The sequence below is a fragment of the Ctenopharyngodon idella genome, chromosome 7 (assembly GCF_019924925.1).
Source record: "Ctenopharyngodon idella isolate HZGC_01 chromosome 7, HZGC01, whole genome shotgun sequence".
In the NCBI taxonomy this organism is placed as follows: domain Eukaryota; kingdom Metazoa; phylum Chordata; class Actinopteri; order Cypriniformes; family Xenocyprididae; genus Ctenopharyngodon; species Ctenopharyngodon idella.
In genome coordinates, this window is record NC_067226.1 from 31,063,412 (window position 1) to 31,079,676 (window position 16,265).

Sequence of the window (16,265 nt, forward strand, 5' to 3'; positions counted from 1 at the left end):
TTTCACCCAAATTTACATGTATGAATGCTAAATATAGCTAAAAGAAGCTATAACGTCAACGTTAGAAAACTATAAAGTCCCTTCATGACGTCACTGGGGAGGTTAAAGTGGGGGCTGGAGTGTCAAAACTAACAAACAGGCTGTTTCACGGTGGGGGAAGGGAAGCTGGCCAAAGCCGAAAACACTTCGCAAACAATTTAATAGTGCAAGACAATAAGGAAAACTCTTGTAACCCATCGACATTGATATAGTAATCGCCAGGAGTCGGGAGGTGAGTGTAAATGCGAGCGTTAATCAACTGAATCAGTGAAACAGCTGCGGCGTTTTGTGATCTGTTAGCCAACTTGACAAGAGCAAAACCTGTTGTACATATGGTCGCGTGGCGAAAGCTACTTAATAATTATTTATTTTATTTTTAAGAGAGCAAATAGTCGTTAGTTTCGAAAAGCTTCGTAGCTTTGTCACCAACAAGCTAATAACGAGATGATCATTAGTTGGAAAAGTAAACATTGATGCAATAGTAACCAGTGTTACGTTGTCCGTTTGCTAATTTGTATTATACTGCCTTTTAGTTTACAAGGTCTGTGCCAAAACGAATTGCTGTCTACTAGAAATCTGCATGCCAGATGTTTAAACTTATGTTTATATCTTTAGGGAGTAGATATGTGATGTATACATTTTTAACATTTCTAATACATTGCGAGTAGTCGCTGCTAATCCGTAAAATCGTACACGACATCAATCAACATACATCTTTCTTTAACTTAACACGCGTAAAATAAAGACATTATCCATGTCTGGTTTGTGAACGAGTCGATTCTTGTCAATGAAATGTCTGAACTGTGAACGATTCGTTCACAAATCAGACCGAATTGACCTTTAAATGAACTGTTCAAATGAACCGATTCGCTAAAACTAGAAGAACATCGTGATGCTCGTGGGCGTGTCTTACAGTACGCAGCCAATAACGTTTCAGTGGGCGTGTACGTAACGCTTTCTATTATTACTCAATGTGTTTTACGATGTCCAGCTTTCATTTAAACATCAAGCGACGTTACGTAGAAGATAAACAGTAGTGCTCACTATAAACCATTATCCAGGTAAGGAAGGCAGCTGTATGAGCGAGATATTACGTTGAAATCTGCTTCTTATGGTGTTGGCATTCATAGTAATTGATTATTTAAACAAAGGACGGTGTAAATAGTGCAAGTTACCGTGGAAACCTGATTACCCCATTGCTCAGAACCGACTGTTAGAAGTTCTGTTTGTAGTCAGTGTAATTGATAATCAAACAGACTCATTGTGTAGGTTTACTTTACTTGTATTGATTTGTCCTAAACAGTGACACTATAAATAGTTACATGCTACTGAAGGTAGCTTAGAAGACTAGAGTATCAGGATGTGATCTGGTTGTTTATTAAGGAAACTGCTAACATATGTAACTGCACAAGCACTTAAACATTTTCCATTCGTTGTGATCAAACGGTTTTAGATTCTGCAACCTAATGAAACAAATGGGACACGGTACTTGTTTTCCTTTTTGCCAAAAGCCTGATTTATTTGCTTAAAATAAGTGTAGTAGTGTAGGTAGTATTTGATTTGTGTAGTTGAAAGGAAGTTCATTGTATACACGAAGAGTGTTGTCTGATCATATTACAGCAGTAAATGTGCATTTACATACAGTAAATATGCATTCAGTTCTGACTGCAAACCTGTTGCAATGTAGTCACATTTGTTTGAATAATGTTTAAATAATCCAGTTACACAAAATTTGGATCATGTTTTGACCTGGCTTTATCGCTGTCCATTTGTGGTTGGATCACCTGAGACAGATGTCAATTCCAGTTGTAAATGAGATAGTTTCTGACCTTAGGAAATGAAATGCGGTGCAATTCCCTGTTCCCTCTGTAAAGTACAAGTAAATAATTTAAAGTGTGTGACAAGTTACACCCCAAACTTCAATACTCACGGTTAGGAGTTCATATTGAACCTTAACTTGAACAGTAGTTATCATGCTTGCCTTAGAAAAACTGCTTCACAGTTCTGCTGTATACACCGCCTGGACAAAAAAAAGTCACTGTTTGGATTTAAATTGGCAAATGCTTAATAGTCTATGATTGGATCGTTATTGCAGTGATTATGTTTCTGTCATGTTATATGTTTGGCAACAGTTCTTCTAACTCTAATTGATGGAGTGTGTAGCTTTTCACAACCATGTAGAAAGACACATCATGGCCATATTCCAGGATGACAAAGCCAAGATACATCAGGCTCAAATTAGGGCTTTTCACACTTGAAATGGTTAACCCTGGGTCATTCTAAACCCCTGGTAAATGAAATCCTGGGTTATCTTTATTCACGTTTCACACTGCTCATACTATACCTGGGGTTGACAGTTAATCCTGGGTATTCATAAACTGCCATTTCACATTGCACATTCCTAAACCCAGGGATAAGGTATATAAAGCATATTTGCGGTGTCAGTGTTACTGACTGGACAAACGCAGCACGTGACCCGTTTACATAAAAGCTCTAGAATTGCGCGTCCTCATATTACACATCGCTGACTGTAATATCACGTTTTTTTCTAAGTGAACTTTTCGAACTATAAAGGTAAGAGTGACAGTCTCCTCTTCAGTCAAAATGTTGCGTTTTCCATCGCCGTTTGACGTTTTTCCTATCATATGCAGAAATGACTTTTTCCGTGTTTCACTCCAGAGCAGGGTTTCATAACCCCGGATAAAAAGCGGTGCATCTAAATAACAAGTGTGAAACGCACCTTTTAAAAGTGATGTTTAGAACGACGATAACCCGGGGTTAAGCACAGTGTGAAAAGCCCTATTGTGAAAGAATGGTTGGGAGGGATCATGAAAAATCATTTCCACACATGAATTGACACCTCTAAGTCCAGACCTTATTCATTGAAAGTCTTTGGGATGTGCTGGAGGAGACTTTACAGAGTGCTCACCTCTTGCATTGTCAATACAAGATCTTGGCCAAAAATTGATGCCCATCTTGATGGAAATAAAATTTATTTTTTATTTTCTCAAATGTATGGCCAGTGTCTAAAGATGCACTTTTGACAATGTTTCCTGTAATAGTCGTTGTAGCATTAGTGTTCTTGACTTCTGTGATCCTGTTGCTTGGAGCTGGTGAGAAACTGATTGTCTTTATCTGACCTGTTGATCTAGTGCCAGGGCATGTCGCTTAATAACCTTCTCACAGGGCAACGCATGTGAGCACAGCAGCTTACTGTACACTAGCCAGAGAGTGTAGGTTTGTCTGCACATTTTTGATGAGTATGATTTCAGTAGTTTAACTGTTCTGAAGCAACTTGAATTGTTTGGTGGCTTCAATTTTTAACCTTTACAACAGAATTAATCTCTTTTTCGTGCCTCATGTCAGCACTAGGTACAACTTAAACCTGTTTGAAAGTTGATTCAAAGCTGCTGTTTGGCTTAAACATTGACTGCTTCAACATGTCAGTGTTCTCATTGTGTTTGGTTTCACTCTAAAGCTACTGAAATCTTTGGTGGTTTGTGTAATGCTAAAGTCAACATGGAAGCAGTATTGACTGTCTTTCTTTTTTTATGTTTCTGGTGTTATTGCGCATGTTTTACCTGTATTAAACCCAAAACATCTATCTATCTTCTATCTATCTATCTATCTATCTATCTATCTATCTATCTATCTTATCTATCTATCTATCTAACTATCTATCTATCTATCTATCTATCTATCTATCTATCTATCTATCTATCTAACCTATCTATCTATCTATCTATCTATCTATCTATCTATTCTATCTATCTATCTATCTATCTATCTATCTATCTATCTATCTATCTATCTATCTATCTATCTATCTATCTATCTATCTATCTATCTATCTATCTATCTATCTATCTATCTATCTATCTATCTATCTATCTATCTATCTATCTATCTATCTATCTATCTATCTATCTATCTATCTATCTATCTATCTATCTATCTATCTATCTATCTATCTATCTATCTATCTATCTATCTATCTATCTATCTATCTATCTATCTATCTATCTATCTATCTATCTATCTATCTATCTATCTATCTATCTATCTATCTATCTATCTATCTATCTATCTATCTATCTATCTATCTATCTATCTATCTATCTATCTATCTATCTATCTATCTATCTATCTATCTATCTATCTATCTATCTATCTATCTATCTATCTATCTATCTATCTATCTATCTATCTATCTAATCTATCTATCTATCTATCTATCTATCTATCTAATATCTATCTATCTATCTATCTACTATCTATCTATTATCTATCTATTATCTATCTATCTATCTATCTATCTATCTATCTAATCTATTCTATCTATCTATCTATCTATCTATCTATCTATCTATCTATCTATCTATCTATCTATCTATCTATCTATCGTATAATTCCCACTTTTTTGCCAACTTTCAGCACAGTGAGGACATTTCCTGTACAGTATGAGTTTGAGACAGCCGCACAGGTAGTCTAAGAGACAGATCCTTACAGGCAGGTGCAGAGAGACAGTTAAAACATGTCAGAGGACAATCAGATAAGTGTCTATTCACTCAAACATCTGCACAAAGTGTAATTCAGCCATACACTCAGTATTCAAAGCACAGATTGTAGACTCAGAGCTCTTTTAAGGTGAAACAGACCATTCGTTTCTCATGCATTCATTTAGGTCTGTTGTTTAGCCACTAAAATGATAAATTCCGGATTTTGACGTCAAAGTAGCTGTTACTTTAATGTGACCAATTCATTGGTGAAAAACCATGACTTTTTAATAGTAATCTCTTGCTTTGTTCTGTCCACAGGAAAGGGATATGGCTCAGGAGACCAATCAGACCCAAGTGCTTTGTTCTAATGGTTGTGGGTTTTATGGGAATCCACGTAATAACGGCATGTGCTCGGTCTGCTACAAAGACTCCTTACAGCGGCGGAACAACAGCGGCAGATCCAGTGATCCAGGTGAGTCACATGTCTTACAAAAAAAGACATTTCCAGCTGTTCTGTGTTAGCAATTACTGTTTTTCTTTTATGTAAAAATTCAATGGTATCTGATCATATCAAGCAGTGGCGTCAGTTCACCAAAAGCCAAGGTATGGCAAAAAATGACACCATCAAATTTTACTCCTCAACATGACAGTCACATATTTTTTTTTTTTTTTTTTTTTTTTTTTTTTAAATTGAAATGCATAATTTAAATTCATGCAAAGGTATAGCGATAGCAGAAGGAAAAACAACCAAAATGCTGTTGACAACAGCACCAACCTTAAAATACGACAAGTGAGTGTGTGGTGCGTCCATAGATGAATCGCATATAGCTTTCATCATAACCCAGTAAATTAGACAGTTATAGACCACTGTTATAAGAATAAAGGACTTTCAAGTACTTCACACATCTTTTTCCAGCACTTCAAAGCTCAAATGTCTGAATATTTTCCAATTTAAATGTTATTTTTACTGTGATGACCAAAAACATTTTTTGTTAATCCGTCAAAGATTGTCCCCATTTGTAAAACTAAAAGTTTTACGATGTAGGAAAAGTGACACTTGGTGAAAAACAAACACAAATTAAAAAAAAGACATTCAATTATTCACTATAGCCAGTAGATTGCTGCAGAGGAGCATGTATCGACTCATTAGCCATTTCCACTCCCTAATTGCTTTTGAATTTAGTTTTAGTCATTATCAAATCATCATTATAACGTTTAAAAATCTATTTTTGTCACTTTTTTTGTACTGAAGTAAGACGTATATAATTGTAGGAAAAGTCAAAACAAAAACGTTTTCTCAAATTGCGAATGAAATTACACAAAGCGAAGTAAAGTGCGCATTCTTTCAGAGAAGCTGTCAGTCAGTTCAGCAGAAAAACCCATTGAGTGCGAAAACTTTACACATTATATACATCGTGTTTCCACTTTGTTTGTTATAATGAGAGATTTATGCTTATGTAGAACTTAAACTAGAGCCGAACATAAACTCATTCAGTGTTTTTGGAGATACTGAGCGGATTCTCACTACCGGTAACTTAAACTCCTCTGATTGATCATTATTTTCAACAGAAACGCCTGTGATTGGCTACAGTAATTAACACCACAAAATCATGTTGTAAATAGACACATTTGCAGCGCCGCTGATCTCGTGTGACAGGAATATGACAACCAGATTTCGTTAATTTACTTGCTTTTGTTTTCTTTTATTAAACAATTCCAAATTATGTTACATGTAGTAATATGACTCTGTTAATCCTGCAATAAAAATATATTACTTTGCATTGACCTGCCCAGGCAGCCAAAATATGGCAGCCGTAAAACCCTGCCATATCCAATTGATGCCCTTAATAGTTTTTGTAACATACAGTAAAAGCCTCCACTGTTACTTTTGATCAATTTAATGCATCCTTGAATAAAAGGATTAATTTCTTTTGTTCTAATTACTGACACGCAACAAAACATTGTCATTTACATGGTTTATTATTTTGTGTGTGTGTGTGTGTGTGTGTGTGTGTGTTGTGCTGTGCAACAATGCCCACAATAAAATATCATTGGACCAAAATCCTGCTTATCCACATCAAAAAGTTTTTGATAAGCTGTAATTTCATTATTCTCTACAGCATTTACCCTTCATTCAGGAATGCAAAAAATACCTGCTGCTGGAAACTTGTAAGTTGTTCCATCATGTCTGGTTGGGGACACGGTGTCATACTGAAACGTGTCTCAAAAAACAAACCCTCACTTGTTCTGTTACTTTCATCAGCTTCTGCTGAATAAGGAGAAGTTAAATTGGAGGTGTTGACATTTTGGGTTTTCATTGCCTGCAGTGTCTTCCAGCATAAGCAGTAAAGGAGAATCTATGACTGTACAATCGACGTCACAGCATGAACAAAACAGGTACAACATCTTCCTCTTTACCACCCCTCCAAAATGTCTCATAGCAGTTGTGTAAGTCATTGCGATTGCATAGGATCTAACTTTTATTTCAAAAGGGCAAGTAAAAGCTTGTTTTTGGTCTTATGTATCAGCAGATTCTGCTGTGCCATTTATATAACAATAGATATATTTGTATGGTTATCAGTGGGCAGTTCTACTGTTTTGGTTCTTTTGTGTTAAACTCAGGTATTACATATTACATAATGTGAAGCTGTTTTTGCACTGATGCCAGACTTGTTCATTTAGGAATAGTCATATATAATATATATATATATATATATATATATATATTTTTTTTTTTTAAATTTTCCATCCATCAAGTTCCAATTAAATTGAGAAATATGCCAATCAAATAAGTACCATTTATTTGTAATGTATTTAATTAACTGAATTATCCACAAATGGGTATCACAGCGTGGTTATTCAAATATACTTTCTCGTTTAATTTCCTGCTGTGATTAAAAACTACTCATACTGTGATATAAGGTTTTGGTCATAGCAGCCACTCCCACATTTTACACTATTACGATGTCTTTTCACTTATACAACATGATCTTTTCTAATCATCATCATCCTCCTCTACAGTCAGTGTTTCTCAACACCAGCAGCAGTAGTTACACATAAAGATGGTGCTTCAGTAGCAGCTCAGTCAGGCCTGAAAATGCCAGGTATGTTCCCTTTTTCACTTTGACCCGTTTATTATGTCATCCACTGCTCCAAAACCAGACACTGGGCAGATTACCATGACACCGAAAGAGACTAAAGCTCTCCAGAACTCCACAGAAACAGCCAGACACCATCTTCCAAATACATCTGATTGTTTGCTTTGAGACCAGGCCAGAAAGTGCTCAAAGGTCACTTTTTTTTGTATTTGATTAGAATCCCTGTTCTTGTTTTGTGCCACAGACTCTTGTTTGTTAGGTAGAGTTGTTTATTAGAGAGATTGATGATGAAGTCATTAAATAACAGATGTTGACTGAAGACCAGAGCACACTGGTTTAGTCATTGCTTTATATTCTCTCAATAACAAACTTAACTTAGTTCTAACAGCAAACTGATGTTAGTTGAGTAGTTTCTTTTACATATGGGCTGTCCACATTTGAAATTGTTCACCCAGGGTTGTTCATCGGCCTAAGTTATTGAACTGAATTGAAACAACATTACTAATTTGAGCTGAATAATAACTCTATTATCTTTTGTAGAGCTGCTTTACAGCTGAAATTGACTTGACTAACATTCTTATTATATAATACATACATATATACACACACACACACAATGAATCAGAAGTTCACTCACATTCACTTCTGCGTAGCAAAATAAGGTGGATTTATTTAAAGGGGACATATCATGAAAATAGGACTTTTTCCGTGTTTAAGGGCTATAATCGGGTTCCCGGTGCATCTACCAACCCAGAAACGTGAAAAAGGACAACTCAGTAACTTTGTGTTTGTTTGTTTTGGCAAGCCTTTCTCTGCAAGAATGTGAAAAAACGAGCCGCTCAGATTTCGCTTCCCTTGTGATGTAGGAAGGGAATCTTATTATAATATTACCGCTCCTTAATCTGCACGTTTCCACCCGTGGTGCTGCCATTTTGTTTTCACAAGCGACAACGGTGTACCAGTTCTAAAATTGCAAAAATTGTAACTTCTTCCAGAGTCTGTCCATCAGTGTCCGACTCCGGTTTGAACAATGTAAGGCTGAACACCGTTACTCACAATCTAGGGCTGGACAATTATGACCTAAAATCAAAACCTTGATTAATTGAACATTTTACCTCGATTATGATTAATGAACGATTATTTTTGCCCTCATAGTTCACTTACAAGGTTTGTACTGTAAATATGCTTGACTATTAAAGGTGGGGTATTTTTTCCTATTGAAAGAGTGATCTGACATAACAGCTCACTTTCAGCAGTTATTTTATCTATGGTTTGTAACATTTCTTACAGATTTCTGCTCGTTGTAAATCAGATAAAGATAAATACGTACATTACATTACCAGTACGTAAAGAGAGCAATTTTTGTGTGTGAATTAGTCATACTGTTTCTCTATTAATTGTAAAGCTGTGGGATGTAAATAGTTCCTTCAAAAGTAGAAAAATATATGCTATAATAACTTTTGAGTTTCTAAGCTACTTTAGTGATAAATCTGATTGTATGAGTGTTCGTGCCACAATGCAGCTGCGCGAGCACAGTAGCTCGATATAATAATACACATCCGATCGTCTAAATCACTTGAATGTCCAAACTGGCAAACCTTAAAACACACACAACTGACAAAGTTTAGTGAAGACGCAAGGCTCAACGCTCACGCACCGTCTCTGTTGACTCGGCGTTCACCTGTGTGTTGAGTCACGTGGCTATGTTTTTAAGTGGGAAGTATAAACAGGGTTTCAAAAAAACGAAATAGCTGACATGGGAAAATTACGTCAGTTAGAGGTTCTGAATTTCGGTTTCGATTACTTTTCGATTAATCGTCCAGCCATATGACAATCATTATTTTGGCTGCGTGAGATTCTCCAGCTTTGTTGTTGTTGAGCAACCGAAGTGCGAGCTGTTAAAGCTCCGCCCTCTTCTGGAAAGCAGGCCGGGAGCAGCAGCTCATTTGCATTTAAAGGGACGGTGTGTTTTTGCTCACACCCAAATAGGGGCAAATTTGACAAGCTATAATGATCTGTGGGGTATTTTGAGCTGAAACTTCAGACACATTCTGGGGACACCAGAGACTTATATTAGATTTTGTGAAAAGGGGCATAATAGGTCCCCTTTAAAATAATTTTAGTACATCATGAATAAATATTGTGTAAAACAAAAAAAATTAGTTAAACCAGAGCTTTATAACCCAGGGTTACATCTGTATAGTGTGAAAAGTCTTTGAGTTTATGGACCCTTCATGTAGATGTTCTTTAGAAAAAAATGACTGTGTGTTTGTTTGAATAGAAAAAGTATCATGCAGTAAACTGGAGAGAAACATTCAGGAATCCACCACGGAAAGGCTCCTTACAGCAGGTAGCTCTTCACTGGAGGATGGCACAACGAGAGGAAAGAGAAAGCTAGATGAAACTTCTGAACCCACAGAAACAATATCCGGTGAGTACAGAGTTCATATTTATCAGTTTGATTAATGCTTGCCACAAGTTCCTAGTTATGAGAACACACATTCCTTCAGCATGTTCTGATCAGTAGTATCTGAGGAAAGGTTTCAGACTCTAACCAGGTTCCAACCAAGAATTTTTGATGTTCAAAATCTCACTGAGATTTTCTTTTTGTTTGCAGCATTTCTAAATCTTTGCCATCTGTATTAAACTCTTAACAGCCTCAGAATTAGATGTCTCAGAGCAGACATCAGGTGTGCCAGAGCCATCCAAACCCAAGAAGAACCGCTGCTTCACCTGCCGCAAGAAAGTGGGGCTCACTGGTATGCGAAATTATATATTATACATTATTGATTTATATTTATACCATGGTCTGTCTGAATACTCTATTTCAGGGGTGTCCAAACTCGGTCCTGGAGGGCCACCGTCCTGCGGAGTTCAGCTCTAACTTGCCTCAACACACCTGCCTATATGTTTCTAGTATGCCTAATTAGACCTTGATTAGCTGGTTCAAGTGTGTTTAATTGGGGTTGGAGCTAAACTCTGCAGGACAGTGGCCCTCCAGGACCGAGTTTGGACACCCCTGCTCTATTCTGATTGGCTGAAAGGTGTGCATTAAAACTGTTTAATGTGCTGCTTTCATTGAAGTGCACACACACGTCACTCGTGCACAGAGATCACACTGCGCACACTAGGGTTATAACTTTTTGACTATTTTTCGAATAAAAGATTTCCTTTATCATAAATCGATGAACTTTTGCTTAAAGACAAAAGTTTTTTAATTTATTTTAAAAAATCTGTATTCGCCCAGATAAAAAAAATAAAAATAATTGGAACAACCATATAACAAACATTACTGCTTATAAGTAGCACTTCCTAAAACTTTCTAGAACTGTTTAGAACGTTCTGTAACTTTCTAGAACTGTTTTTCTAGAACAATCCAAATCTTGGTGTGTGTGTGTGTGTGTGTATATGTGTGTGTGTATATGTGTGTGTGTATATGTGTGTGTGTATATGTGTGTGTGTATATGTGTGTGTGTATATGTGTGTGTGTATATGTGTGTGTGTGTGTGTGTGTGTGTATGTATGTGTGTATATGTGTATGTATATGTATATGTATATGTATATATATATATATATATTAGTGCTTAGCGTAAATGAGTACACCCCTTTTGAAAAGTAACATTTTAAACAATATCTCAATGAACACAAAAACAATTTCCGAAATGTTGGCGAGACTAAGTTTTATATAACATCTGTTTAACTTATAACATGAAAGTAAGGTTAATAATATAACTCGGATTACACATTTTTTCAGTTTTACTCAAATTAGGGTGATGCAAAAATGAGTACACCCCACTGAAAGTCTCTGGAGCAAAGCTAAATTTTATACTACAAATGTCTAATTTAACAAGAATTCAACCACAGGTGAGTCTAATTATTCATTACACAGGTGTCCAGCAGACAGTTGACTATGAGAGGGTGTTAAAACCCCTTCCCATTTCATGCTGTCAGCAATGGCACCACATGGAAGAGAAATGTCACAAAATAATTTCTTTACACCAGAAAGGTGAAGGCTACAAGAAGATCAGCAAAGCTTTACTGATCAGTCAGAATACTGTAAAAAAGATGGAACTGCAACCATCTCACAGAGACGTCCAGGTCGTCCACGGAAGTTAACACCTCGACAGAAGCGTCTTCTGATGAAAAGGGTTGAAGAAAATCGGCATGCAAGTTCACTGCAGTTATCTAAAGAAGTAGAAAGCCAAACTGGGGTGACTATTTCCCGTGACACAATACGGCGTACACTGCAGAGGAATGGCATGCATGGGTGCCGTCCACAAAAGAAGCCTCTCCTAAAGCCCAGGCACAAAAAAGGCCGCCTAGAGTTTGCCAGGGCCCATGCTGACAAAGATGAAGACTACTGGGACTCTATTCTCTGGAGTGATGAGACCAAGATAAATGTTTTTGGAACTGATGGCTCCAAAACTGTATGGCGTCGCAAAGGTGAGGAATACAAAGAAAAATGCATGGTGCCTACAGTGAAACATGGTGGTAGCAGTGTCCTTATGTGGGGCTGCATGAGTGCTGCTGGTGTCGGGGAGCTGCATTTCATTGATGGCATCATGAATTCACAGATCTGCTCTATACTGAAAGAGAAGATGCTACCATCACTCCGTGCCCTTGGTCGTCGTGCACTTTTCCAACATGACAATGATCCTAAACACACATCTAAGGCCACTGTTGGATTTCTGAAGAACAGGGTGAAAGTGATTCAGTGGCTCCTGATCTGAACCCAATCGAACACCTATGGGGAATTCTGAAGAGACAAGTTGAGCATCACTCTCTATCCAGCATCCAGTCTCTAAAAGAGGTCATTCTTGAAGAATGGAAAAAGATAGATGTTGCAAAAATGTCGCCAACTTGTTCATTCCATGCCTAGAAGACTTGGTGCTGTCATTAAAATTCATGGAGGCCATACAAAGTACTAGATGTAGTTTTTGTTGTGGGGTGTACTCATTTTTGCATCACCCTAAATTGAGTAAAACTGAAAAATGTGTAATTTAAGTTATATTATTAACCTTACTTTCATGTTATAAGTTAAACAGATGTTATATTAAATTTAGTCTTGTCAACATTTTGGAAATTTGAAAATTGGAAGTTTTTGTGTTCATTGAGAGATTGTTTAAAATGTTACTTTTCAAAGGGGGTGTACTCATTTACACTGAGCACTGTGTGTTTGTCTGTGTGTGTGTGTGTATATATATATATATAGGAGAGAGGGAGCTTTATGAGCAAGCAACTCAACTTGATACTTTTTTCAGTAGCAATATATAATGACGCACAAGATAAGCGAAACTACCTTACAGAAGAACAAGGCTATCTGGAGCAAAAAGTCTAGAGAGATTTTAGCAATCACACAGAAGAAGAAGAAGAAGTGAGTATTTAAAAGAATCTTCACTAGAAGAAAAGTGCAGAATGCCACTCCAAATGCAAATTATTGGATGGTACCAGTTTCTTGGAGCAGAAATCAAAGGAAGAAAGGAGCGAATACTGGAAATTTCCAAAGAAGTCAAAATTACAGAAGAATACATTTAATTTTCCACTTATTCTTCCATAATTTTTGCTCCACACCTCCTCTTCTTCAGTTTGATTGCTGAAATCTCACTACATTTTTGCTCCGGATAATTCTAGGTAAAGTGCTACGTTTGTTATATGGTTTTTTCCAATTTTTTTTTTTTTTTTAAATCTGTAGTGACCTTTAAAAAAAAAAAAAAAAAAAAAAAAAAAAAAACTTAGAGGAATTAGGGCCTTTTACATTGTTTTTAAGCAAAAGTTCATCGATTTATGATAAAGGTAATCTTTTATTTAAAAAAATAGTCAAAGTTATAAGCCTACAGAACAGAAACTTGTCAATGCTTCAGCTTTTGTTAATAAAATGGCTTCTGAAGCTACTAGCTACTGAATCGCTACATTATATTTCTCAGCAACGAGGGGCTAACACCTTTAGTAGAACGATGCTGCACAGACGCAGATAATACACACACACACACACACACACACACACACACACACACACACACACACACACACACACACACTCTCTCTCTCTCTCTCTCTCTCTCTCTCTCTCTCTCTCTCTCTCTCTCTCTCTCTCTCTCTCTCTCTCTCTCTCTCTCTCTCGATAATTAATTGAAATAAATGCTATTCGTTCATTCAAATCAAGGTAATCTCACCGCATTACTTTCTCTCTCTGATCTCTGTCTGATTCAAAGCAGGCAGAATGTTAGATCTAATGGGCCGCAACTGATGAAAATAACCGTCAGTTTTACTGTTCCGGTCAAATACTGTGCTGCAAACCAGTGTTGCCAAGTCCTTTGGGCTACTTTTACTGTTGTTGCAGGTTGTTTTTCATGTCCGCGGGTTGAAGCAACCCCAAATAACATGATATTTACCCCCCGGAATGTGATTTTTACCAGGGCACCCCCCCGAATCGTGATTGGGCTAGTTTTGAGTAGCAATTGGGCGGGTTTTGTTGTGAGAACCTGGCAACCCTGCTGCAAACATCAATAACAGCTTTAACTTGCCAATTCTGGCAAATGGCCATGGTATAAGAGGAATAATCCACAGCTAGCTGTGCAATAAACTATTTGAATGCACTCTGCTTCACGTCGGGTGGTTCTTTACCTCTGCAAAATCGTTTAATGCACAGATAGCCGTGGATTATCCCTTACATACACACACAGGCTTTGTTCCAAAACCTTGTGAGTTACCTAAATGCTTTGCTGAGATTTGTTGCATTTACAGTATATGACTTTTTTTTCTGTATGAAGGTCTCTTGAGTTAATTTAACATTTGTTTCTGACAGGCTTTGACTGCCGGTGTGGACAGCTGTTTTGCAGCATTCACCGATACTCAGATGTTCACAACTGTAGCTTTGATTACAAGGCTGATGCAGCTGAGAAAATAAGGAAAGAAAACCCGCTTGTCGTTGGGGAGAAAATCAAGAAGATTTGAGCTGAAGACTGCAGAGATGTTTTTTTTTGTTGTTGTTTTTTTTTACCCTCTTTTCCCACAAACACCCTTAACAAGACCTTGAATTGTGCATGCTACAATGAAACATTTACGCAAATTTGTTTGGTCCCTTTGTTTCATTTTACCTCTCAAATTTATTTACTTACAAAATACTGTGGTATGTAAACCACTTAATATTTATATAATTGCAGTAAAATCATTTGCATTACTAAATGGGTTTTAGTTCTCATAGGTTTGGGTGGCTGTGCATTTCTGGTGATGAACAAAGCTTGCATGTTAAAAACATTGCCAGAATGTGTCTTCAATTTTTTATTTTAGTTCCTCTCAATAAGGATTGTAAGAAAGAATATGACATCATTTACTTAATATAAAAAAAGATATGTTTTATCAATTACTTGCTCCATCCTTGATTTAAAAAAAATGAGGTTTATAAGTGATTACAAATATACAAATTGTGTGTGACTGCGATCTCTGGTTTAACAGATTTTTTTTGCACTTCATTACAGACTGTGATTTACATTTCTCCTATAGTTCATTTATTCGAGTGAATGAAAGTTACGAGTGATATTATTTATGTTTGTGAATACACTGTGTTCATGTTCAATAAAGTTTTACACGTCACACTGTAGTAAGGGCTCTAGTGACTCAATTTAGCCTAGTATACATACCTTGTTTTAATTACATTAAATTACATACATCTGTTCGCACATTGTGTAATATTGCAGTTTGGTTTCAGATAGTAAGTTAAATAGAATCATTTCTACATCTGTGATATCCTTAGTAGTAACAGTACATCTATCAGTTGTAGATTATAAAATTAAAAAAAAAATGACTGGAGCAGAAAACTGAAACATGACAAATTGTAATACAGTACTTGCCTTGCGAATGCTGTAAATTATTTTCATACTGTGACTAACACTGGCTTGCATTTGTGAACAGATCTTTTCACAAGGTGCTAAAACATTTATATGCAAGAATTTTGTGGGTTTTCAGACAAACTTAGACATCAACGCTCATCATACAAACCTCAAGAATGGTGACAATCAACAAAATATTCAGATAAGCTCTGAACTTCACAAAACAAAGTTGAGAGTCAAAGCAAAACCAAATGAAAATGAATGAAAATTGGGTTTGTTTGACTTCAGGTTCCAACATCATTAAACAACTCCAAAAACAGCATTAACAGCTTCACTTATTGCAAACCAGATTGGTTTGATGTCACCATTATGGTGGTCAGTATTTGCTTTAGGTGGGCATTTTGACTCTTGATGTTTTAATGCTAGTTTTTCTCTGGCTGTTTTAAATGTTCATGGCAAGAGAAAATATGACCAGATGATGTCAGCTACTAATATAATCATCAAGTACTGTTCTGATCAGCTGATTTCATCTAGACTGTGTTTTAATAAGAAAATCTATAATTTTAAGAACACACTAAACATTTTGAACTGCTGCTTCAGTTCGACGCTCTCAAACGTCAAGAATCAGCATATGAATCTCAACAATGGTGACATGCTTCATGCCGCAATGCATTCTGGGAGTCACTGATGAGTTTTATATGATGCACCCAGAATGCATTGCAGCATGAAGCATGTCACCATTATTGAGATTCATATGCTGATTCTTGAGGTTTGTGTTTGTGTAGAGAGTGTAGAGGTTT

At 36.5% G+C, this 16,265-nt stretch overlaps 1 protein-coding gene across 3 annotated transcripts; it reads left to right on the top strand.

Moving 5' to 3' along the window:
• The first annotated feature begins 82 nt into the window (after positions 1-82).
• Positions 83-15,236, top strand: zfand6 (zinc finger, AN1-type domain 6). 3 transcript variants are annotated; one of them, XM_051901590.1, is made up of 7 exons: positions 83-271; positions 4,857-5,010; positions 6,866-6,935; positions 7,560-7,642; positions 9,918-10,067; positions 10,294-10,395; positions 14,442-15,236. In XM_051901590.1, exons 2-7 carry the CDS (start codon positions 4,866-4,868, stop codon positions 14,588-14,590), a joined length of 699 nt encoding a protein of 232 aa, XP_051757550.1. In that variant the 5' UTR covers positions 83-271; positions 4,857-4,865; the 3' UTR covers positions 14,591-15,236. The 3 variants fall into 3 exon arrangements, with proteins under 3 accessions (XP_051757550.1, XP_051757551.1, XP_051757549.1); XM_051901591.1 differs by lacking the exon at positions 83-271 and adding an exon at positions 856-1,100; XM_051901589.1 differs by lacking the exon at positions 83-271 and adding an exon at positions 6,659-6,707.
• Positions 15,237-16,265: the final 1,029 nt, after the last annotated feature.